Source organism: Rhinolophus sinicus, chromosome 18 (genome assembly GCF_057876585.1).
Source record: "Rhinolophus sinicus isolate RSI-liver-muscle chromosome 18, RSI-T2T, whole genome shotgun sequence".
NCBI classification, from domain to species: Eukaryota; Metazoa; Chordata; class Mammalia; order Chiroptera; family Rhinolophidae; genus Rhinolophus; species Rhinolophus sinicus.
The window spans coordinates 113,746,066-113,771,899 of record NC_142518.1 but is presented as its reverse complement, the minus strand read 5'-3'; the positions used below and the strand labels follow the sequence as shown (position 1 = coordinate 113,771,899).

The 25,834-nt window shown below is 40.0% G+C and overlaps 1 protein-coding gene across 6 annotated transcripts in view; it reads left to right on the top strand.

The window, feature by feature from the left end:
• OPHN1 (oligophrenin 1) overlaps positions 1 to 25,834 on the top strand; it is a 304,564-nt gene that overhangs the window by 125,830 nt on the left and 152,900 nt on the right. For all 6 annotated transcript variants that reach the window (XM_019753605.3, XM_019753604.3, XM_019753610.2 and 3 more), the window contains exons 6-9: positions 17,280 to 17,381; positions 20,931 to 21,041; positions 23,473 to 23,577; positions 25,381 to 25,510. In XM_019753605.3, the coding sequence (XP_019609164.3) occupies positions 17,280 to 17,381; positions 20,931 to 21,041; positions 23,473 to 23,577; positions 25,381 to 25,510 (448 nt within the window). The remainder of the gene's footprint in view (positions 1 to 17,279; positions 17,382 to 20,930; positions 21,042 to 23,472; positions 23,578 to 25,380; positions 25,511 to 25,834) is intronic.

Sequence of the window (25,834 nt, the reverse complement as noted above, 5' to 3'; positions counted from 1 at the left end):
ATGGGTCTTTCATCGTGCAGTGCAGAATGCTGGGCTGTCCATTGGAGAACGCTGAATAAAGACTCAGTCATCCCCCATAGACACATGACAGGGAGAGTATTTGTACCCTTTGATTCATATTTTTTGGGTCTTGTCAGAGTTGCCCACAGTACGATGTTTTCAGTTCTTTCAAGGATTCTCTTGCCAGAGAGGAACAGCCACTGAATCGAGCCTTTGTGTGGTCTCTGGTGGGACCAGGGCCAAACTGTCTAACACATCTGAGTCTGTATTTAACCCCCTTTTTGGAGAGCTGGAGCTGGTGTAGAAGCTATGATATAGTGTGTTCTCACCCAGTAGATGCAAGAAGGCACTGGCATCAAGACATGGGATTGACAGTCTTGTTGCTGTTTCTTCTCCATGAACAGAGATTATAGAAAGACGTTTGGGCAAAGGATCTGTTTTGCAGTAGTTGGGGTTGAAAAAAATACAGAAGATGGAGCAAGGCACAAACCTGATAGTCAGGGTAGATGAAGCCAAAGATAGTAGTTTTACCTGCATTCCAGAAGCCCTGGGAAAGGGGAGAAGGTCAATGGCTGCAAGGATGCATTAGCGAGAAGAGTCAAGTAGTCCAGGTGCCCAAGAGCTAAGCTATGTGACAATAATCCAGAGGTGATTTTCAAGCCAGCATCAAATATTTTACAAGCCTTATAATAATAGGTACTTGCTATATGTTAGCTCAGTTAAGCATTATTATCTACATCTCCTAATGCAAAGTAACTTGTCCAGTGACACAAAGTTATCAACAGAAGCAAGCTTCAACCAGATTTTTGTTAGTCCAGAAACCATACGCTTTCCACTGCACTGCGCTCGGAACCTAGCTTTGTGGGGATGCTATGGAAAAATTGAAAGAAAAAAAAAAGAGTAATAATACTATCAACAGTTGAGTGGGTAAATGTGTTGTGACAAATTTGCATTACTTGACAGCCATGAGAATGAGTGAACTAGAGCTGCTGTATAACTCAATATGGGTGAATCTGACAAAAGGTCATGGGGGACGAAGCCCACTTGCATTATGAAATGTAATCAGCTTTACTCAGAGTTCACTGATTTAAATGTTCATTTCATCTAAAAGTTACCTTCGCAGCACAAGTAGACTAGTGTTTGACCCAGGATCTAGGTACCATGGCCTAGCGAAATTGGCAGATGAAATTAACCATCATTTACCATAAGAACATTTGTTGTTGTTGGAGGTAAGAAGTTCCAAGTTTCAATCAGTGGCCTCCAGATATCCTCTCTATGATTCTCTTGGACATTGCCTCAAGGTCATAAGATGTCTGTCACAGCTGAACACATCACACCTTCACATATTAGCATCTCACACAGGAAGGAAGGGAAAAGCTCTTTTTATATAACATTTTCTGTCTTTTATCCAGAGAGAAAAATGTCTTCCTGAAGCCACCAGCAGACTTTCCCTTATATCTCATTGGCAAGAACTGAGCGGTGGGTCAACTTCTAGGTCAATAATTGGCAAAGAAAAATGGAAGTACTAAGATTTCCCCTTAGCCTTGTTTTCCCTGAGAACATTGCTGCCTGCCTGATTTCTGAAGAAATAGTAAGGAAGAAGCTGGGTGGCTGTTAGGTTGGCAATCCACAGTGACTCATAATGGCGTTTTCAGAATAGAGATGTTGGACCACAACCAGCAACCTTTGGAATATGCTCAACGGTCAGGGGGAAGAAAAATTCTGGTTACCTGCCTCTAGTACTTTAATAATCACAGATGAGGTCTTCTATCTTTGTCTTCCAAAGAGAGACTACAGTGAAGAGCCAGACAGGGAGAGGGACTGCTCCAGGGACCCATGGAAGCTAGTGGCAGAGCTAGGAAGAGGACCCATGTTTTTCTGACTCCTGCCTTCATGCTCTTTGGATCAAATTAGGTTTTGGAATTAGCAGGTCTTAAGTGCTTGAATAACTTAGATGATTCCTGCCTATATAATGTAGGTCTGTTGTGGTTTTTAATTTTTAAAAAGTTAAACCTAATTTGACTTCTTATTATCCAATCACACTGTAGTTTATATTTGGTAGGTAGCAGACGGGGCAGTCAAAGCTATTAGTCTAATGTCACTTTACAGATAAGGGAATGGAGGCTTAAAAGGTTAAGTGGCTGACCCAGGGGCACCAGCTTGTTAGTGGGGGAAGCAGGAACAGAATCCAGTCACCCAACTCCCAGTCAGCTGTAATTACACTTCCCTTTAAAGCTACACCATATTTACGGTGTTTTAGACAGAGCTCAGCTCTGCTATGTATACCCAGATCACTTAGAATCTTATCAACCTCCTTGAAACTTCAGGTGGGGGGATACTGCTGAGATAACCTTGTGGGCCCAAAGTCATAGCCCTCATTTAACCTGCTTCAGTCATTTCCCTTTAGACAAATTCATATGCAGCTCTCCATCACAGCTTCCTGATTAAGAAAACAAACAAACAAACAAGCTGGGGTGGAGCTACATAGCTTATTTTACTTCTAAAGTTGTATGAAGACTACAAGCCAAGACTAGAACTGTTGCAAGCTGGTTGTGTAGATTGACACTTTGAAAATCAAGACGTACCCTTTTAAGTCAAGCCGATGTCTATCCAGACAACTTAATCAAACTTTTAATTTCCTCACCTGTGTTTTAAGTAAAGCAGATTTCCTCTGAAAAGACTCCTGGGAAACTGGGTCCTCCTGATGGTAGGACATGCCTCCCCAGATGGCATGTGCAGAGTTTTATTTTTTTCTTAGTTATTTGTGTAGCTTGTGTGTGTGAGAGAGAAAATGTGTTTTGCTGCTTCTTATATCCCTTTACACTTAGGAAAGGAGTTGACATTATTAGGCAGTGAGGGCAGAAACCTTAGACCCAAACCAGTATTGTATAGCTGAAAGGAAACTGTTAGTGTAATGTTTTCAGAGCACTTACTTTCCTCTCTTTGACTGTTGCAAGGGAGGGTACCAAGTCCTCCTCGTCATAATCACTGCTAACCTTGTCAGACGTTCAGTCAGTATTAAGTATTTCCCATAAATCATCTCTTTTGAACTTTGCAACAACTTTGTGATATAGGTACTATTATCTTCATTTTGCAGATGAGGAAACTGAGAGGCAAGGAAATAAGAACTTGAAGTAAACAGTGTTTGAGTTCAAGGGTAAATTCTCATATTGGGAAAGTGTTGGTAGATCAAGTTGCCTGCTCATAGTTATGACAGTTTAGTTTGGGCTTCAATTTTTATTCCCTTAAGAAATTCATCATAGCCACAAAATACTTTTCTGGGGACCCCAGAACACCTTCATATAGGTTAGCTATTACAACAAGAATTCTGTACAAAAAAGCACCCCAAGACTCAGTGAAACACGCAGTAAGCATTTATTTCTAGCTCACGTGTCTGTGGATTGGCTGGGGTAGCTCTCTTGGCCTCAGTTAGGGTTGAATGGCTTGATGCAGGCCACAGGTACTTAAGGTCTTCTCCATGTCTGTGTTTTTCAAGGACCAGGAGCCTTCTGGGACTTATTCTTCTCATGATGATGGCAGAAGTGTGTGGTATGTGATCTCAGAAATGTGAGGTCCTTTAAAGCTAGATTCAAAACTGCCACACCATCCATTTCTCACAAAACAAGTTGTATGGCCAAAGCCTAACATAGGTTAGGAAGTAAAATAATTTCTACCTCTAGGTGTAGAAACTACAGAGTCACATGATAAAACAGGTGGAAGCAGGGAGGGAGGAAGATTTGGGAACAATAATTTAATCTACCATGGCCAGCAGGTGAGAAGTAGAGAAGGTATTTTGATGAAAACTGAGAAATGTGGTGGGAAGAGTCTTGGGGTCAGAAGATCTGGATTTGAGGACTAATGCTGACATTCGCTTGGCACGACCCTGAGGAAGTCCTTCTCCCTCATGATATTTTAACATTCTGGGTTAATGAGATCTCTTCGTCTAGTATTTTCATTCTAGAGAATGATGCTGAAGCAAGAGGGTGAAGTGATTAGCCTAAGTTCAAATAGCTAGATGGGAGCAGAGTCAAGGCTAGAACCCAGGGTTCTATTTCTAGTCCTTTATCCTCATCACTACAGAAGAGGAAATATTTGGAGTGCCATCGAGAGAGGTTTTAGCCCTCCTTTCCTCCTGAAATTAAAAGTTGTTTTGCTGCAATGTCATTACCCTCATAGCAGTGCTGATCTGTTTTCCATTTCTTCCAAGGGCTGAACAAGGGGAGTAGGCCAAAATCATAATAGGAGGGGTTGAAGTTCAAGCTGACGTCGTATGTCCTGCATGAGACAGTATTTATTTATTTTATTCTATTTATTTTTTTATTAGTTTCATGTGTACAAAACAATGTAATAGTTAGACATTTATCATTTATGTCCCTCACACAGTGATAACCCACCACCCCCATCTCCTACCCCTCTGACATCGGACACAGCCATTGCATTTCCACTGTCTCTATTCCTTATGCTGTACTCTGCTTCTTGTAACTACACACACACACACACACACACATATGTATATACATAGATATATAAAATTATAGTTGGCATTCATTATTATTCAGCTTCAGGTTCAGGTGTGCAGTGCAGTGATCAGGCATCTACATCATCCCTGAAGGAGACAGTATTTAAATACTGTATGTTGTTAGGGAAAGTGCTAGCAATACTGGCCCCCAAGATCTTTCAGTCAGTCATTCCTGAAGCAACAGAATGGGCTGGATATGATTCATGACCTCTTCTAACTTAATGGTACTATAACCCTGTCTGTATAGTTGTTTATTTATTAAACTTTTATGCAGTGCTCATTTTGTGCCACATATTCTAAGTACTCTACAGGTATTAATCCATGTACTCCTCAAAGCTACCCTATTAGGTAGGAACTCTTATTTATTCCTCTTTAAATATTAAAATCAGCAATGACAACAGAAAAACAAACAGTAACACCAAAACAAGGAAAAACAAAAACCTAGGGCACAGCGTGGCTAAATATTAGGTTGGCGCAAAAGTAATTGTGGTTTAAAAGATTTAAAATAATTGCAGAAACTGCAGTTGTCTTTGTAGCAACCTAATAACTCCCACAGTCATGCACAGAGAGGACAGAACTGGTACTTGAACCCGGGTCAGCTGCTTCTACAGTCCTTGCCCTTAACCTGTGTCCTGTGCAACCATAGAGACAGTATCAAGACACGCAGGCATCTGAATGCAACATACTAACCCAGCTACTTGTACTGGTTCTGCAACATGGGACACGTTACTTCACCTCTAAGAGCCTCAGTTTCAGCTGTAAAATGTAAATAATATATCTACCTCACAGGGTGGTTGTGAGCACTAATTCGACAGTGTATAAAATATGCTTGGCGCTAAAACAGGAGTTCTATTTCTGTGAAGTACTTCTGTCAGTTTTCCAAATGTCTTTGTAATTATCCCTTTTAATCCTCTATAACTTTAGTTTGATTGACTTATCTGTGCAACTTATGCTTTAGCAACTGTGCAAGGTCACTTGGTGCTGTCATCTCTGTGTGACACACGGAGAAAGGCAATGGGGCAGGTTCCCACAAGGCAGGGATGGAAAGCCAGTGACCCTGCATGTCTTGGCTGTCTGGGAAGACGCCGAGCTGTGCCATCTCCTTTTTCTTAATGTATCCTGACCTTAAAAATGGTACTTCGTAAGGTGTAGAAAGGTCAAATCACTATGGCATACACCTGAAACTATTATAATATTGTATGTCAACTATAATTAAGAAGAAAAAAAAATGGCACCGAATCTGAATTTTCTTGGCAGTGTTGAGGGTGAGTCTTCTATCATGGTTTTGAAATTTCCAATTTGTTATGTACATCATTTCTTTTCTGAACCCCCAGTGAGACATGATTGAACTTTTGCTGGTGTCCTTATAAAGAGGGTCTCAGTATGTTGCGAGACAGCAGAGTCTCATGTCCTCTGGGCAGAAGCGTCATTCTCCCATATAGAGAGTAACACGCTATCCACCCGCAGCCTCCCGCTCTGCCTCTGCCGCATGCTGGAATCTTCAGGGACTGGTATAAATGGGTGGAGGATGTTATATAAGCTCATATTCCTTTCCAAGTAGGAGGAGGAGAAGGGACACAGCTGTCAGCTCCACAGCTGGTCTTGCCAGCCCAAGTGATCCCGGCTTCCACTGGGCAGAGAAGCAGCCTCCCTGGCACATAGTGGGGAGATTTGCTGAATCAGACCAATGTTTTAACCCTTGGCAATCAATACATGTTAACTTCCTGCAACTAGGACAAAAGGTACTGGCTGCCTGAATATGGTGTTTTCCAGGCATTTTGTGTGGTCCTCAAGGGGTTCCCACCTACCTGCTCATCTGCTGTAGGTCCCTACGGTGGGAGAGTGCAAAGCCCATCACACCCAGACATTTGGGTGGACAGTTACACTGCCTCAGTGTTCACTTAAATTCACTAAACTAAAAAAATAAGAAAAAATCCCAAAAGACAGGTATAAGAGCCAGCCTTCTCCATAAGCAATTTGTTCTTTGTTTACTCCAACTCTGTTTATCTCTAGAAGGACATAGCTACCACATTAGCTAATGTCAGCATTTCTTTTTACACCTCTATGGAATATTGGGCTTTGGGGGTACATCTCTGGTCCTTGCTGGTCTATGAGGGCCTTGAAGGCTGATTTCCCTTGCAAGAACCCCCTCAGAGCTGAGCCCAGGCCTGGTACAAGCTCCCCTACTATAAGAGGTGTAATTGAAACATACAGTGAATTCTGCTGCCGGGTGCCATCCAATGGAAAGGCAGGGATCTTCAATATGGGAAGGGACACATCGAACCTTAGTAACTGCATGACAAGTTTCAACTTGTTCGGTGCAGTCAGTCGGGTGTGAGCTATGGTTGAGAGAAGGTGTGTTTTAAAGTGTGCTGTAAATCATCCTCCATCATGGCAACGCTCTGTGTCACATATCACTTCTGGTACAGCAATTTCTTCTGTCAAATAAAAACATTACAGTGTGTCCTCAGCCACCTTATTCACTGAATCTGTTACCATGCGACTTCTAGGTCTTCTCCAAAGTCAGAATGACAATGAAAGGTAAACGTTTTGAATCGATTCAGGACATCGAGGCAGCCACGACAGCACAACTAAAGACATTCATGAAAGAGGACTTCCAGAACTGCTTCAGAAAGCAGCAAGAACGGTGGGATACGTGTGTTTGAAGCGAGGGGCAGTATTTTGAGGAGGATTCATGGCAATGTGTCTTTTACTATAATATTTTTTTTAATGTAAGCACTCACCCTGTTCTTTGATCATACCTCATATATATCGCCAGCACATATAAAATGATCTTATGACTGAAATGCTGAAATTATGTTTAAGAAGCAAAACTGGAGAGGAAAATTGTTGTTTTCCTGTGGCCTTAGTACCTGTGTTGATTTGTTCTCCTTATAATGATCTTCTATAGCAATTCTAGTTCATGTAGATGGTATTATAGCATATCCATATTAAAAATGATGCAATGACAGTATCTCTAGCTATTGAATATACTGAAATGACTAAACTATGAATATAATACATATAATCCTGTTCATAGCAAGTGCTCCTTCCTTCCATTTTCCTGTCTCCTCTCCTTCTCCCATTCTCCTTCATTCTCACACTTAACATTTACTGACTACCTGCCTTATCCCAGGCCCTCTGGTACTTATACTCAGGAGGGCAGAGATAAATAAGACACAGTTCCTGCTCTCAGGGAACTCCCAGTCTAGACCAGCAAATGGACAATTACTAGAAAAGATACCGTGGAGAATATGATAGAGAAATGAATGCTGGGGGATAAATTGGAGTTGGCCAGTGAAGTGGAGTATGAGGGAAGAACGTGCTGGGTGGACGGCACAGCTCGCGCAGATAGAAGGTTGTCAAGGAACACATCAGTCATCTCTGGAAGGATCTGGTATATCATCTCAAGGCGAGTAAACTTGCAGTCAGTACTGAAGACTTGTAAGCAGGGGAATAGAGTAGATTTTAGGTAGTTTGCTCCATTTCTTAATGGTTGTATGACCTTTTAATCTCTCTGAAGTTTGGTCTCTTCGTTTGTAAAACAATAATCATTATGTTTATCAGAGGTAACAGATGATGACGTCGAGTCACATGCCCAGAGTACGCATGCTGCATGAGAGCTACTCAGAAAGCATGTTATTCTCTTTCCTTTGTACTCATCTTTGATTTCTTGCTTTACGTAGTAGTTTAACAAGTATATATTTGAGCACCTATTATGGAACAGTTCCAATGCTAGCCCTAGGGATAGAGTTGAAGAAGACACAGTCCTCGGCTTCAGGAAGCTCATAGGTGTATGCCTAACGATGGTAATCACAGGACCATGGTTTCTTGCCTCCTTGAAGCCATTAGGCAACCATCAACCCACTTATACTCTAACCCTCTTCAAACTCCACCCCCTTATTTACCTTCCTCCCTTCCATTGTAGACAACGTCCTGTTCTTCTACCCATTCTCTGCACTTGTGCTTTCTGTCCTATCTGCTTCACTTGTCTTTCTTTTTACTCTTTCCCTTCCATATAGAAACCTACTTAAGTCTCTCCTCTAGTAAAAACAGAGCTCCATCCTTACCTTTGAGGTCTGGAGAGACCACAGCATAACAATGGTGGTCCAACTAGTGGTACCAGGGCATTGCAGCAACAGGACCCGAGGAGTCAGCATTATTTAAAAATAGAGATAGGTGGCCTCCAGATGGTGTGCTAGCAGGGAACAAGGTGCCTAATTCAGGGATAGGAAGCTGGGAGTGATGCGAGTGATCAGGTGTCCACAATCAAATAGGAACCGTTCTAGGGAACCTGATTACCAGTGGAGGACTAGGACCTAGGAAGTTAGTCTGGGACCCAACTGAGATGCAAGGTAAGAACTGGGTATTGTGAACCAGGTTGAAATCCTGATGTCTCAAATGGGACACAAGGTCAAAGTCAGGGTGGTAGCCACACTGACATGGTGGGGAGTCCAGTGTATGGGGCCACAGCTCTCAATCCATCGTGCCCCATGGTGAGCCTATTCTCAGCTACTGGAGCCTGGAGCCAGGGTAGACCTGTGATATGAGCTTATCAAGTAGCCTCCACTCTTGGGAGGAGAAGGAAGCAGCCAGCTAAGGTCTCACAAATTCAATAATGAGATGTTGGAGAAAGGGCATTCAAAACAGGAAATCACATTACCAAAAAAGAAAAAAAAGTACAGTATGAAAAGCATGGCATATTTGGAGAACTTGGAATACTCTGGTATAATTAGAATGTGAGTGACTCATACAAGGAGTGTAGGATATGAGACTGGAAACTAGATTGAGGTGAGACAGAAGGGCCTTGAATGCCAGGCTAAAGAGTTTGTATTTGGTACTGAGTTAAGTCTACTGTTACTATCCCATGTCTGCTATATTGGGATCTGGTTTACTGGTGTGCTGTGTGTCCGGAAAGCATTACCTTGATTGTTTTGTCCTTGTGAAATATATGATAGTCTCTTCAGAAGATTGTCTGTTTCCACATGGGGAAATTGAGGGTCAAGAAATTCAGTTTTTTGTTTGTTTGTTTAAGGTAATATAAGTAGTGAATGCAATAGACAGAATTTGAACCTGGTTCAGTGCCCTTTGCAAAATCTAGTATAATTATGAGGTTAGAAGCAAGGACTTTAGTCACATCTGGGTTTGAATCTTGGCTCCTCCCCTTTTGGCTGTGCAACTGACACAAGTTCAGACTCATTCCTTATCTGTGAAACGGGGATAATAGTACTAATACTCTGAGGCTTGTATGGGGATTAAGGAAGTAATACAAGTGAAATTCCTAACCTAACAACTGGCAGAGAACGCTCAGTAGGTGGTAGCTATTACTAGTATTGCATATAATTTACATGAGAATATGTGACTTAATTTGTAGAAGTTGCCCAGAGTAGTAGACTAAAAGGAGTTGATGTGATACACTTATTGGCAGGTAGTTCACGTAAGTGTTTCTAATTCAGCCCAGTCATTTGGTGCTGTAATCATATTCAGATGAGTTTAATGCTTCTTCTACAGCTAAGGTTGCAAGTCAGCTTCATTGATTGATTCTACAAATATTTATTTGGTCCCACTACTTACCAGAGACCGTTCCACGTACAGTAACAAGACAGATGAAGCTTCTGCCCATGTGGAGCTTATGTTACTGTGGAGTGGACATTCTCCAGGTCAATACAAATAAATGTTAGAATTTTTAATGGTGTATGATGTTCTATTACATATATGAATCATAATGTAGAAAACAGGCTTTTTTCAGGTTTTTGTTTGATTTGCTGTTATTAATAATGCTGTGAGAAACATCCTCATGATAACTGAAATGGATGAAATAGATAAAACAGCAGTTGTTTTGGAAATAGTTAACATGTGCTCCCAGAAACTGATTGTAATAGAGAAAAAAATAAGTGGCAGTACCAAAGTCTTATAATACAATAAGCTGAGCTATTAGATACACACAGAATACACAGAACACTGTATCTAAGAAACAGTGCATATTATTTTTGCATATACAGGGAACATTTACAAAATAGAGGATGTATTAGGCTATATAGGAAGCCTAAAAAATTCTAAAGAATCACTATCATATAGACTGTGTTCTCTAACCATGAAAATAAAATTAAAAATTAATGATAAATATTAAAACATCCTATGTTTGGGAACTAACACAATGTGTAAATTTTTTGAGTTAATAAAAGAAATACATTTCAGAATGCAATGATAATGAAGTCACTATATGTCCCCCATTTGTGGGACACCCTTCAGCGATACATAGAACAGAATAGAGAGCTCAGTGACAAACTCATACAAGAATTTAATATGAAATAAATTTAGGACTTCCAATTAGCAGGGATACAAAAGTTGTTTCATAGGTGGTTTTGGGAAACTGGATCACTATATAAAGAAATATAAAACTGTATTCCATCCTATTAGCACGAAGAGAGGTGAATTCCAGGTGGACTAAAGGTCTGGAAGTGAAAGTTAAAACTGCCAAAGTTGTCTTATGTCATGTTTCCTCCTCCCCATATGATCATCTAAGTGAAGTTCAAGTTCAAGAAACCCTTAGGAATAAAGCCTTCTCAGGGCTTCTTGTTTTACTTTGTTTTGGGCTCCGCACAGATCTTCCTTTTAGGCCACTTAATAAAAAGCTTTAAAAGACTAAAACATCTTTTATCCAGCATTTTTTGTTTTTTAGTCCAGAGTTGGTGTATCTTATCCACTGTACTTTCAGAAATGGAAATCTCCCATTATTTTTTTCATTTTCATCCTAGGGGGGAAATGCTTTGAAGTTAGAGAAGAGAGACCTGAGTATATGTTGTGGCTTTATTTTCTTGTTGACCATTCCTGATTTGTGGGATTTAATAATTGCTGCTAGGGAGAATTCAGTCATTATTATCATTTTGTTGTGGGAGATACATAGTGTTCATCATTTAGAACACATATTAGATGGATTTCCATAGTATTCAAATTACACATGTTTGTAAGAAACTTTTAAATTGAGTGATAGACCAAGTGTTCTAGCCAGAGAAAAATTGAACAGTAGGTTGCATTTGCCAGTCAGAAGACAATCCACTCGTCTTACTCAGAGGCTCTTTGCCAAAGGATAGCCTTTGACTAGTCTGCCAATTATATCTGTGATCTGTCATAAAATTAATGACTTAATTTCCAGGACATATTTTGGACGTAGGTAGTAAATATTAGATGGGGACCCCCCTCTCTGACTAATTTATGAGAAGGAAGAGATATTTTCCGTAATATCGGAATTTTCATATTTGTTTGGATGACAAAGAATACTTCTTGCCAAGTAGCACAACTCTGTAGGGCTGCAAAGAACTAGACTGTTTAAGAATGTAGAATAGCCCGAGGGCAAGGAAACCAAGTTAGAAACATGGCCACTGTGTCCCCCAACTTAGGTGAAGCACATTTCATGCTCAGGTACGTGATTTCTATTGTCACTTGTGGACAGGTGTAGAGGGAAAATCACAAATTAAAATTTTAAGAATGTACTTAAAGACTGACTTGAGATATCATGACATTCAAAGAATAGCTATAAATCAAATATTTTAAAATGTGATATTCTTCATGAGTTTATAGAGTTTGGTCTTGGGACAAGTTTTCTCTTTGTAGCCCCTGATTGCCGTGGCCGAAACTCTACTCTGAAGTCATTTGAATGCTCACGGTCACTTGCTTGTTACTTGCAGGAAATTTGTTAACATATCTGAGCCTCAGTTGTCTCATTAATGAAGTGGAAATAGTAAAAACTTGTGTCACACTCAGAAAAGAACATTTAACAGTGGTGGCTTCTATGTAGTGGGCTTCTAAAGAGGGGAAGTCTTTCACTTTTACACTTTGTACTCTTCTGAGTTGTTTGAACTTATTTTATTTCTAACGTGCATTACTTTCATCATTTTTAAGATTAAAAATAAGGTAAGAAAATATCATAACCAATTTGCAGGTAAAAATGATAGACCAATTATGGGAACTGAATTATACTCTTTCAGGAAACCTAACTGAAACTATCCTACGGTGATTTTTACAAATAAAAAATGGTAAAGACCCAGAAGAACAGAATGAATAGAAGAAGAAGCAATAACCACAAAATTTTATAAACTGGAATGCAAATGGATGAGTGGCATCTGATTTATCAGACCCAGGGAAGCCAAATCTCAGCTGGCAGTGGGGAAAGAACAAGGACAGTACTGACAGTGGAGAATCCTCGAGTCTCAAGAATTGGCAGCAACAGAAACCTCTGGAAATGAGAGTAGAGGTAGGACTAAGAAAAAGAAAGATTTAAAAATACAAATTATCCTCAAAAATGGACCAGCCAAATGAAGCCCAAATTTAACAATTGCCATATATTCAATTGGAACTTGCATTTAGCTTTCTGGTCCTCCACTCTTCAGTAGTCAAGGGAAGTCCCCCAACAGTCAAGCAAATCCCTAAACATGAAAGAGACCGAAAGAAACAGATCAAAGGCACATAGAAGGAAATAGAGGGAGAGATATTTAAAACACATAACTTGAATATTTTCAGATAGATGAGAAGAGGCTGCATCTGTGACACAAGAACACGATGCTTCTAAAAGAGAACAAAGAACTCTTGGAATTTAAAAAAATATGATATCAGAAAGGAAAATCTCAGTAGAATGTTCAGAAGATAAAATTATGAAAATATTTTAAAAGTTCAAAAAGGGAAAGAGATGGAGGATTAGAGAGAAAATGGAAAAGTCCAATCTAGAGGTCCAGTGAAAGGAATTCCATAAAGATAAAATAGTGTGTGGTGTGTGTGGGGGAAGTTATACATGAAATGACTGAAAGGATTTCCCCAGAACTGAAAGGTCTGAATTTGAAGATTGAAAGGGTCTTCTGAGTACCCACCAAGATGGATGGAGATAGACTGTTACCTGAAGGACATCACCAGGAAATTTCAGAGTCTCTGGAACCAAGACAGGAACCTGAAAATCTAGCATTCTATATCTAGTGAAAGTAGTAAGAGGATAAATAAAGAAATTTTTAGATATTCAAGGTCTCAAAAACTGAAATATATACCTTTTTCAGGAAGCTACAGGTGAAGGGGCTTCATCACGGTAAGGGAGCTAAGCAAGAAAAATGAGAGCAGGGGATACTGGGGAAAAGATTGCCAATGGAGAAAAGGGGCAGAATTCCCTAGGATGAAAGTTGAAGGAGACTCCCAAATGACAACTGGGCAGCAAGTCCAGATTAGAGCTTCCAGAAGTTTCCAGGTGATGCTACTTTAAAATGAAGTGATGTGAGTGAACATTTTGAGAGGCGATTTAGAGAACTAGAGGAGAGTTAGGGTGCTAATGCATTGAATATTAGCAACCAAGCAAAAGGAAAAAAAAGGCAATTGGTAACTTTAGGGAATATAAACAGTTGTACTGGAAAGTAATATTAATCATATTTTGTTATGTGTGTCAGCTATAAGTAGTATTTAGATAATCATAATGTAAATACTGAATATGAATTAACTTAAAATTACGATAAAAGTATATTGGGAGCATGAGGAAGGGTGTTTGGGTAGGGGGACAAATGTGGCAATGGGACAGGAAGAGTAAAGAGCTAAATCTCATTTTTATTGAGAAGTGAATAGATAATGCACAAAATTTAAACATTAATACTAAGAAATTTATTTTGAGATACTAGAAATATGGAAGTAAATACTAGAATCATTGGCTTAAAGAGATGAAAGTGGTTGCTTCTGTGGGAGGGGAAATGGGAAGAATGGGACTGGGGATTGCCGCTTGTCTTAATCTGCTACATGAAACTAGATGATTATTTGAGAAAGAAAAACTTTAATCAAAATTCTGAAGCTTGAATGCTTCTTAAGTGATCATTTGGGTACTATGAGTATAATGCTGCAATCAAGTTCCCAGGCTGTTTCCTCTCTATAGTCTCTGATTCTGAGTAAATTTCTATTAAATAAGAAAAATTTAAAAAATTAAGCCCAGCACTCAGAGTTGATATGAATATTTCAGTGAAATAATGTATGTCAAAACTCGTCACATCTTGCTTGGTAAATGTGTGTTCTCAACAAATAGCAGTCCTTTCCTCGATTAGAACTTCTGCTACACTTGGCATTTGTAGACAAATCGACTGTGACATCGAAGTTCTTCTTTTTAGCATGTGTTGGAATGGCTAAGTAGTAGTATATCGGCTGATGTCACTGGTGGTCGACTTTAGTGGAATTAAATGTGTAGACTCCAGAAGAAATAGAAAATCTGAATAGACCGATAACAAATAAAGCCATTGTCTTAGTAATGAGAAAACTTCCTGAAAAGGAAAGCCCAGGATCAGCTGGCCCCACTGGTGAATTCTACCAAAGGTTTAAAGAATTAACACGTTTTTTTCACAAACTCTTCCAAAAATAGAAGAGGAGGAAATACTTCACACACACACACACACACACACACACAAAGGGTTAATAAACATGCGAAGTCATTTAGCATCATTAGTCATTAGGGAAACGCACATGAAACCACAGTGAATGAAATTTCACACCCATTGGATTGGCTGTAGTCAAAAAGACAGGTAAGTGTTGGTGGTGATGTAGAGAAATTGAAACTCTCATTCATTGCTGTTGGGAAGGTAAAATGATACACTCCCTTTGGAAAACAGTTTGGCAGGTCCTCAGAAGTTAAACATAGAGTTGCCATATGACCCAGTAATTTCACTCGTACGTATATGCCCATAAGAATTGAAAATATGTCCACAGAAAATCTTTTTATTTTAATTAAAGTTTATTGGGGTGACAATTGTTAGTAAAGTGACATAGGTTTCAGGTGTACAGTTCTGCAGTGCTACCACAGAAAATCTTGTACGTGAATGTTTATATCAGCATGATTCAAAACAGCCCCCCAAATGGAAATAACCCAAATAGTCCATCAACTGATAAATCCACAAAGGAAGTGTGGTACATCCAGACAACGAATATTATTCAGTCATAAAAAGGACCAAAGTACCGATACATGCTACAACATAGATGAACCTTGAAAGCATGCTAAGTGTAAGAAGACATTCACAAAAGGCCACATATTGGATGATTCCAGTTATATGAAATGTCTAGAATAGACAAATCCATAGAGACAAAAAGTCGATTGAGACCAGAGTGGCTCTGATGGGCATGGGGTTTCTTTTGGGGGCAGTCGACATATTCTGGAATTAGATAGCAGTGATGACTGCCACACTTTGTGAGTATACTAAAAACTACTGAGTTGTCCACTTTAAGAGAGGGAATTTTACGGTATGTGAATCATATCTCATAGTTTTTACTTAAAAATGTAGGTGGAGGAGAAAGTGTCCCACAGAACCATATCTGTTCCTAGAGAAGTCCCCGGTGTTTTCTGGCTCCCACGCTTTCTTCCGTTACTATTTTAAACAGGTTCAGCAGCTGAGAGAACAGTTTGCCCTACCTATCTTTTGTGGGAAAATCTCTGTCTCCTGTGTTTTGGTATCTGAGTTGGGGATGGGGCCGTAGACCTACTCACGTTTTATTCACAAGGCGCCCTGGTTATGTATGAGCCTCCTGAGGGTAACCCCTCCCACGTTCATCGGCTCTGTTTGCGTGGAAAGAATCAGACCTGTACATGATGGGGCCTTGGGCAAGTTAGTTCACCTTTTTTGAACCTTAATTTCCTTTATAATACCTACTCTTCAGCTTTGTGAGGACTAAACAGGAGAATGGATTTTAAATACGCAGCACGCTGTCTGGCCTGATGTGGGCTTCAGTTAATGTTAGGGTAGCTTCCTCTCTGTCTTTCCCGCTGGTAAAAGCACATTCCTTACAGGTTAGAGGTTGCTCAGTTCTGTCCTAGCTTCCTACCTAGCAACAGATGGCCTCTAGGAGTAAAACATGGGTGCAGTATTTGTTTTAAGCTGTGTGGTCCCTGCTGTGCCTTTTCTAGTACCTAACACACTGTAGGTGCTCAGTGAGTTTGGATTCCCTCCCAGACAACACAAGCCTTGTACATTGATTTCCCATTTTTTTATATTACTGAGCAGATTGCAGAGTGTCAGCATTAGTCGGTGACAAAGCAGCATGCTTAGTGTTCCTTTGGAGGCTGTGGGACTTCCCACTTTTGCTGAGAGGTAGGGAGCTAAATTAAATTTCATACTTGAGGAGAGTGATGGCTGAGTCCTCCATTCCCCCTAAGGTTTTTCAACTCTTGCTTTCCAGCTAACCTTTTAGGAGTTTTTCCTCGTCTATCACATCATCTTTTAATATGCAGGAGTAAATGCTTAAAAATTACCAAAGAACTCATCACTCGCAGAGGCAGTCCTACGTTCCTATTGTCTTGGAATTGTCTTGGAAATGTTTTGCTTATTATTAGGCTGTCTGAATACACTGTAGATTAATCTTTTAAAGGCATATATTTAGTTCACTACTGTGTTCCTTCTTTCTCCTTTAAAAAATTTGAATGTGTAGTTAATGACCGTGAAAAATATTGGGGAGAAGTAAAAGCACCGAGCATTCAGGCCCATTTGAAGTGTCATCCTTTGAGCAGCAGCTCCCAGAGCCTTCAGCTGTACTAGTGGGCGCTGCCCTTTGTGTAGGTGGAATGATTCAAGGTTATATTTGTGGAAGTCGTAACTGCTGAGACCAATGCAAAAGAAAACACTCTCTTTTGTTTTGTTTTTCCTTCCCAGGAAATAGCTTGGCCGCATGAAACGTAACACTGCATCCTTCATTCTCAGTTCTGAGCAAACCAAATTAAAACTATAGACATGTTATTCTGTGCCTTCTCTCCCATGTCCAGGAACGGAAAAAGAAATTTGAAAAGGATGGCGAGAGGTTTTATTCTTTGCTGGATCGGCACTTACATCTGTCCTCCAAAAAGAAAGAATCTCAGTTACAAGAGGTATGTTCAAAAAGCCTGTCCGTACCTTCCATTGCCAGTTATACCTTGGTAACAGCGGCACTTTCCTATTGCAAGGCTGTACTCATACCCTGCCTCCGCTGGGAACCATGGATAGTAGTAGTACTTGCAGTTAAAACCACGACCTTGGACTCAGGAGCCATGAGTTCTCAAGCCAGCTGCTCCCCTAACTCACACTGTGACTTTGGATAAGGTATTTCTTCCTTGGTCTGAGTTCTCCTGTCTGTCAAAGGAGGAGTGGTACTCAGTGATCTCCAGACTCCCTTTCACGTCTAAGTTTCTGACTCCAGATTCCATATGAGGATACAGTTATGCTAGTGTATTTGGTACATGAGGAACAGATCTTCCACTTTTCTCCTCTGAGGTATTCCAACATTAGCTTTTTTTTTTTTTTTTTTTTTTGTCCTATACTGGGACTGTAGCTTACGTGGAGTTGCATTGAGTTCAGTTCCAAGAAGCCACTATCTGGTGAGTGCCTATCACATGTCAGGCTCTTTGCTGGGTACAACATCACTACAAAGACAGTGAGACATACTTCTTGCCCTCCTGCATCTATGTTCATCAGAGATATCAGCCTATAGTTTTCTTTTTTTGTAATGTCTTTTATGTGGCTTTGGAATCAGAGTAATGCTGGCCTCATAAAATGAGCTTGGGAGCCTTCCCTCCTCTTAGATTTTTTGGAACAATTTGAGAAGTGTAGGTGTTAATTCTTCTTTGAATGTTTGGTAAAATTGACCTGTGAAGCCATCTGGTCCAGGACTTTCATTTGTTGGGAGTTTTTTGATTACTGATTCAATTTTGTTAGTACTTATCAGTCTGTTCAGATTTTCTGTTTCTTCTTGACTCAGTCTTGAAAGATTTTATATTTCTAGGAATGTATCCCTTTCTTCCAGGTTGTACAGTTTGTTGCCATATAATTGTTCCTAGTAATTTCTTAAAATCCTTTGTATTTCTGTGGTGTCAGTTGTCACTTCTCCTCTTTCATTTCTGATTTTATTTATTTGGGTCCTCTCTCTTTTTTTCTTGATGAGCCTGGTTAAAAGTTTATTAATTTTCTTTATCTTTTCAAAACACCAGTTCTTGGTTTCATTGATCTTTGGTATTCTTTTCTTAGATTCTATTTCATTTATTTCAGCTCTAATCTTTATTATTTCCTTCCTTCTAGTCACTTTGGGCTTTGTTTGTTCTTCTTTTTCTAGTTCCTTTATGTGTAAGGTTAGATTGTTTATTTGAGATTTTTCTTGTTTCTTGAAGTAGGCCTGTATTGCTATGAGTTTCCCACTCAGAACTGCTTTGGCTGTCTCCCATATATTTTGGGTTGCTGTGTTTTCATTTTCATTTGTCTTAAGGTATATTTTGGTTACTTCCTTATGGGGTTTCCCTTGTATGTGACTTGTTTTATTCTTGCTGCCTTTCTGATTGTCTCTTTATGCTTAACTTTCGGCATGTAATTGCAGTCTGTCTTGGTGTGGGCCTCTTTGGGTTCATCTTGTTTGGAATTCTTTGTGCTTTTTGGACATGATGTCGGTTTTCTTCCCCAAACTAGGAAAGTTTTCTGCCATAATTTCTTCAAATATTCTTTCTGTCCCTTTCTCTTTTCTCTTTCTGGAATCCCTATAATATGAATGTTAGGGTGCTTGATGATATCCTAGAGCTCTTTTATACTATCCTAGTTTTTTAAAAATTATTTTCTTATTTTGTTTGTGATTGGGTGATTTCCACTATTTTGTTGTCCAGGCTGCTAATCCATTCTTCTGTATTAACTAAGCTGCTGTCGATTCCTTCTCATGTATGCTTCTCTTGAATTATTGTATATTTCATCTCTTTCTTTATTACATTTCCTATCTTTTTTGTTCCAGTATTCTCTGAGTTCCTCTATTCTATTCTCAAGTTTATTGAGCATACTGATGACTATTTCTTTGAATTGTTCGTATGGAAAATTACTTATCTCCATTTTTTAGGCTTTTTCTGTGGAGTTGTTTTCTCGTTCCTTCATTTGTGGAATATTCTTCTGTTTCTCCATTTTGTTTGACTTTTCGGTATTTGTTCCTTTGAGTTGAATGGAATTGTTATCTCTCAGTCTTGAAAAAGTGTTCTCTGTGTAGACTGTGTGTTGAATGGTTTGGCAGGCCTGTTGTAGTTGGGGTGGGTACTTGCAATGACTGTGTGTCACCTGGCCTGAAGGAGTGGGTTCTCAGTGGGCCAATCAGGTGTGTGTGTGCTTCCTTGTCTTTCTAATTTGAATGGGGTTGCCTGATGTAGAATGGGCTGCTCCGTGCACCTGGCTGCCCTGTTGCTTTAATTGTTGGTTATGAGAGCACCGTCTGGGTCAGGCTGCTCTGCATGATTGCATGGTTGTTTCAACCCTCTGCTAGCTCTGCCCTTTTTCCAGGTCAGGCAGCCTTGTGTGTGCACACAGCCATACTTTGCTAGTTCTGCAGTTTCTCCAGGTGGGGCAGCCCTGCGTGCATGCACAGCATCACCCCACTCACTCCGCACTGCGCAGCCCTGTGTGTGGGTACTGCAAAATTTTGCTAGCTCTGTGATTTCTTGGGGCAGAGCAGCCCCACGTGCCCAACTATCTGCACACTTTCTCTGATGGGGCAGTTCTGTGTGTGGGTACTGCAGCCATTTGCTAGGTCCACACTCTCCAGGATGGGCAACACTACATAAGCACACAGTAGTGCCCCAATATCTCTGTACTTCCTCTGGATAGGGTAGCCCTGCAGGCAGGTCCCACCATGCTTTGCTAGCTCCGCACTCTCTCCAGGTGGGTGAGCCCCACTTGCATGCGCAACTCAGTTGTTGAAGCAGCACCCTGCCATACCCACTGGGTCAGTGTCTGGGCGGAGGCTCCCCTTCTGTGCAAGCTGTGGTACCCTCTTGTTTCTGTTGGATCTAGCCCCTGGAGTGTGGGGTGGGGGTGTGCCAGAGCACTCTGCACGAGCATGTGGATAGCGAACCCTCATGGTTCCTCAACCTTCTCTATGTGGTCTTTCTCTTGCGCTTGTTGTGCAGAAGCTGTTCAGTTAGATTACAGTTGTCTCTCAGGAGGAATTGTAAATATAGGTATACATAGGATGTGTTCCTGGGAGGGGACAAGCTCAGCGTCTACCTATGCCACCACGTTGGACCTAATAGAGAGTTCTTCTTAAATAAAATCTGATATTGGCTGTAGCAACAAGCTTCTGCTCCGATATGCTCCGATTCTCCATCTTCAACTGTCTGTGCAATTTTTGAGGCATAGGTTCTCCCTTTGACTCCAACTCTAAGAGGAATTGTTTAGCGTTTTTGTGTGTGAGCATAGGCATCATAACTTTCAAGCTTTTACTTGTAGGGGCAGAAACCAGAAGTCTTGCATCAGTCACTTTTTATCTCTTGGCTTCATGTTCTATCTGCAAAAATAAAGGGATAAGATCAGTAGTTGGTGGCTAAATTCTTCTCTATCTCTAGCATTTTGTTGAGTCCATAAGCACTGACTTGCATGAATGACTATGCAGATTTGTGACATTTGATACCCTTCTCCTACAGGCGGACCTGCTGGTGGACAAGGAGAGGCACAATTTTTTCGAGTCTTCCCTTGATTACGTTTATCAAATCCAGGAAGTTCAGGAGTCCAAGAAGTTCAATATTGTGGAGCCGGTAAGTTCTATCTGTTGATGAGTGGTCTAGAAATATTCACCAACTGCCTGGTAAATGTGGGAAACTTTGATCATATAATTGCAATCTCAAAGAATGTGAAAGATAGTTGTAATAATGAATCTCAAGAAAGTAGACTCGCTGGCTTGTGTTATTTTTGCTTTCTCACTAATATTCTTTTACTCTTCCTCACCCTTCCCTCTGCCTTCTTCCCCCATTTTCTCTCTGTAGCTATGATTTTGCTCTCTTTTTCTTTCCCTCCTCTCTCCTACTTTCACTCCCTCAATTTCCCTATCACCCTTCCTTTGACCTCATTTTCCCCCTTTCCTTCCTCTCATGCTTTCATAAAACCTTTGAAAATACCTGTCAGATACAAGGCACTGTGCTAGGAACTCAAGTCCCTTGCACTCAGTGACTTCGCATTCTACGATTTTAACTTCTATCTTCTTTAGTTTTTTCCACTTAAATCTCCTTAATTTAGTATAAATGATGACGTGTTTTGATTTGACAACTATGTTGAATTTTATAACAACTTTCTTTTTTATTAAAAAAATGTGTTCTATTGCAGGAAAGCTAGAAAAAAATTATTGGAAAAACAAAACAACAAATCCCCCCTACAGAGATAATCACTGTTAATATTGTGGCATTTTCTTTCTATATTCTCTGTTATAATTTTCTCTGTGTGCCCATGTACTTGTAGATGTTGGTGTGTGTACACCTGTGTGCATGTGTGTATACACATGTGTATATATTGCACACAAGCCCATATGTCTGTGTACATGTGTATTTGTGCTCACATTTATATGTATCTGTTTATGTATATGTGCGAACGAGTATTTCTTCATTTATCCAATGAACATTTATTGTGCTTCTGTTATGTGCCAGGCACTGTGCTAAACACTGTGTATCCTATAGTGAACAAGACAGACTCATGGGGTAGACAGAAGGGAAGGAAGGATACACGTAAACAAAATAATTGTAAGGTGTGATAAGGGCTAAAACAAAGGACAAGACAAAACCAGCTGCTTTTGATCTGGTAGTCGAGGAGGACCTCTGAAAGTGTCATTTAAGATCTAAGGAAAGAGAAGATGAGGCAATGTCAATAATGGGGAAAGAACATTCCAGGCACAGAAAGACACATATACACAGTCTTTAAATTAGGAAAGCATAGTGTGCTTAGGGAATGAAAAGATGAGTGCCTTTAGATACTGGTGACATAAAAGGAGATTGGCAGCAAACAGTGTCTGAAAGGAAGGCATAGGACCTGTAGGCATGATAAGGGTTTTGGATTTTAGTCTAAGTGCAGTGGGAAACTGCTGGCGGTTGTTAAACAGGATATGTCATGATCTGATTTGTCCTGTGGAGAAACCAGTTAGGAGCCTACTGCACTGGTCTAGGCAACAGAAGAGGTTGGTTTGGGTTAGGGGAGGGGCAGTGGAAATAGAAAAGAATGGCTGGGTGAGAGATATATTTTGGAAGCAAACCTGATAGGAATTATTGATGTATTGTTGGATTGGGGTGTGAGTGAAAGAGAAATCAGGTATGATTCTTTACTTTGTAGCTTATTGACTGAGTGAGTGTGTTGTCATTTCCCGAGATGGGAAACAAACAGGAAGATTGTGGATACTACTGTGTGTGTACCATAGCATATACACGTGTGTGTATGTGCATAGTTTTTATATGTGTTTATGTATACATATATATGTATGTATATATACCATATGGACTGTGTGTGCATATTTATATGTGCTCACCTGTTTACTTTCTATAACAATAGAGCAATTTTTACTACTTCTTATACTTCACTGTTGCCAGCATTGAGCATTATTTGTTAAACGTTTGTATTTGATAGATGAAAGGAATATTTTCTTTTGTTTTTATTTATGTATATATGATTTTCAATGGGGTTAAACATTTTGGACATTAAGAAAGTACTTTATTGATCATTTGCATGTCCTGTTCTACAACCCCCTGAAAACACTTCTGATTTGAAATTGGGTTCAGGGTCCTCAGATCTGTTAGCATTATGGTAGTCTTCATAAAGGTATAGATTCTGACTTCATTTATTTATCCATTTAGTTATCTATTGATTCGAGAAGTATTTATTGAATACCAACTCTGCCAATCCTGAGGGTTTAGAGAGAAAAGACAGTCTATCTTCATAATGTCCAAATTATGAATGGTTTTATATGCTATCTGAAAAGGATCAGAATGAATAAATCCATTAGTAGTTCTTATTTTCTGGAGCTGAGTTCAGTGTAAATGTTTAACCTAATAAGAGGGTAGCTATGTGTAGACGTGTTTGTTTGCATGACTGCTTTTAAGACTATCCTGGGTACACAGTGTATGGAGTTTCTTTTCTGTGTTTCTGTTTTCTATATTTGATCAATGCGAAGGTGCTGGTGATGAAGTTATTTTTACACATTTTCCCTAGGTCTTGGCCTTTCTTCATAGCCTCTTCATTTCCAACAGCTTGACGGTAGAACTCACACAGGATTTCCTCCCGTACAAACAGCAACTCCAGCTCAGCTTGCAGAATGTAAGTTTGCATGGGGGTTTTTCATCTGTCTCTGCATTGCCATTGGATTTAAGCCCTGATGACCTTGACCTTGGAATTGTAGGTTATTGCACCCCAGCCAATTTGTAAGGACACATTGGTGTGCATCATAAATATTTCAGTATACTGGACTGTTCTTGCTCTTCCACTATTAGCTCTTCCCTGTTTCGAGGCTGACTATTGTTTAAACCCACCCTTTCCCCTACTCACACCTGTCTATCCAATATTTATTAAGTGTTGCTAACTTGCTACATCTCTCCCAGATCAGAACCCAGCTTTGAGCTTGTTTAAGCGCAGATCTTATGCTACTTCCCTGCTTGTCAGTGAAGACACACTCACTGTGGGGTTTATTACCTTGAATGGCCATTTTCTCTTCTCTTCTTTTTCTCTCTACTTATTATTAGAGTTAAATAAATTATTTTTAAAGGTTTTCTCAACCTTCACTCCCATGCTGGTTCTTATAGACGGACGTCAGCACAGTCTTCCCATTCTTGCCATGTATATTCTTTCTCACTCATTTAATTAACCCACATTTAATGAATGCTTATGGATCTGGTGAACATATACTCTGTGCCAGGCATCGCAACAGGCACTGGACATACCATAATGAGGCACGTTATTTTTTCTGTCTTCAAGGAATGTAGAGTCTCTTGGAGGAGAAAGATATAATTGCAGATAAATCATAATCCCTTATGATAAGTGTTAAAATAAAATTAAGACCAAAAATTTTGAAGAAGCACAGAGTTGAGTAGCTGACTGCCTGGCACAGTCCGAGAAGGCATCACTGAGCTAACGACTTTGAACTAGTTGTTGAATTACATGGAATTTATAGATGTATTTTTAGATGAAATAAGTTGGTAAGTTGCAGTGGAAATTAATTCATGTCTTTGTTTAGGAGGATCTTGACTTACAGTTGTTGTTTTCTCTCTGGGCACTCTACATTGGAATGTGAGAGCCTTTACCTTCTGCTGATTTTACAAAGTGTTCCTCTAACCGGGTTACTCACCTGCATCTTCCTCAACTATAACTTGACGAGCCTGAGTTTAACAACAAGCGTTTGTATGCGTACACACGGTGAACTCATTTCCAGGATAATGAGTACAGTGGGCCCGACTAGATAGGGTGGCCGAGATCACTGTTTTCGCTGCCATGTCACAATCCTGAAACTAAACACTAAGGACTTTTAATGATTTTCATACCCACATTTCTAAGGGTGTTTTGCCATTGTGTTTTAGCTGTGTAGTATTCAAACATTACTTCTTAAAGTTAGCTTTTGTTATTCATGATTATGGAAACACAAGTTTTCTGTTGACGTATCTTCCAAGAGAGCACCCTCTCATACATTTTATCCCGGTGGCCAAATTAGATTCAGAGTCAGGTAGGTAGTAACTTTACTTGAGGCCGAACTTAGAAAGTACCATGATAATGTTATCTTTGGGAACCTTCTTCATAGTTTCCCTTTTTGTGCAGCAGCGGTTAGTCTCATGCTCAGAATTCTAAGAGCCCTTATTTCTTGCAGGTTTATGTGATTCCCATTAGAAAACAAAAATCCCCCAAATGTGGTTTTATGGGTACACTGCTATTTATGTTTCCCTGTTAGTCTTTAGTTCTGGTAAACTCCATAAAATCATTTTTTGGTCACTATGGCATTCAACTCTTGTTTTTGCTATGTTGTAAGACATGATGAAAGCCGACAATACTGTGAGTCTCTGCCCCCCCCCCAAAAAAAAATGCTTATTTATGATGATGGTGATGATAATGATTATGATGATAATGTCTTTGCAGACGAGAAATCATTTCTCCAGTACCCGGGAAGAGATGGAAGAACTTAAGAAAAGGATGAAAGAGGCTCCCCAGACATGCAAACTTCCAGGGCAGCCAACCATCGAAGGCTATCTCTATACGCAAGAGAAATGTGTGTGAGATACAATACAGGGAGACCCACTGGGTTTCAGTAGGCTGGCACCTACTGCCACTTGGTTTTTCCAAACTCTGGGCATCCATATTGTTCAAGACCCCTGACAGCTACCCCTCTTTGGAGAGCTTCCTACGAATAGTGAAAATAAAAAGGAAGGAGAAATTGCAGGGGGAGGTTATAGATTTGTCTTATAAAGGCTCTGAGATGATAAGACCTCGGGTCTTACCTGAGATTCAAAGTGGGGATTGATAGTTATTTAATCCTTTCGATGACTCTTTGGGGCAAAAAGAGAGGTAGGGGATAAGAGGTAGGAAAATAGTA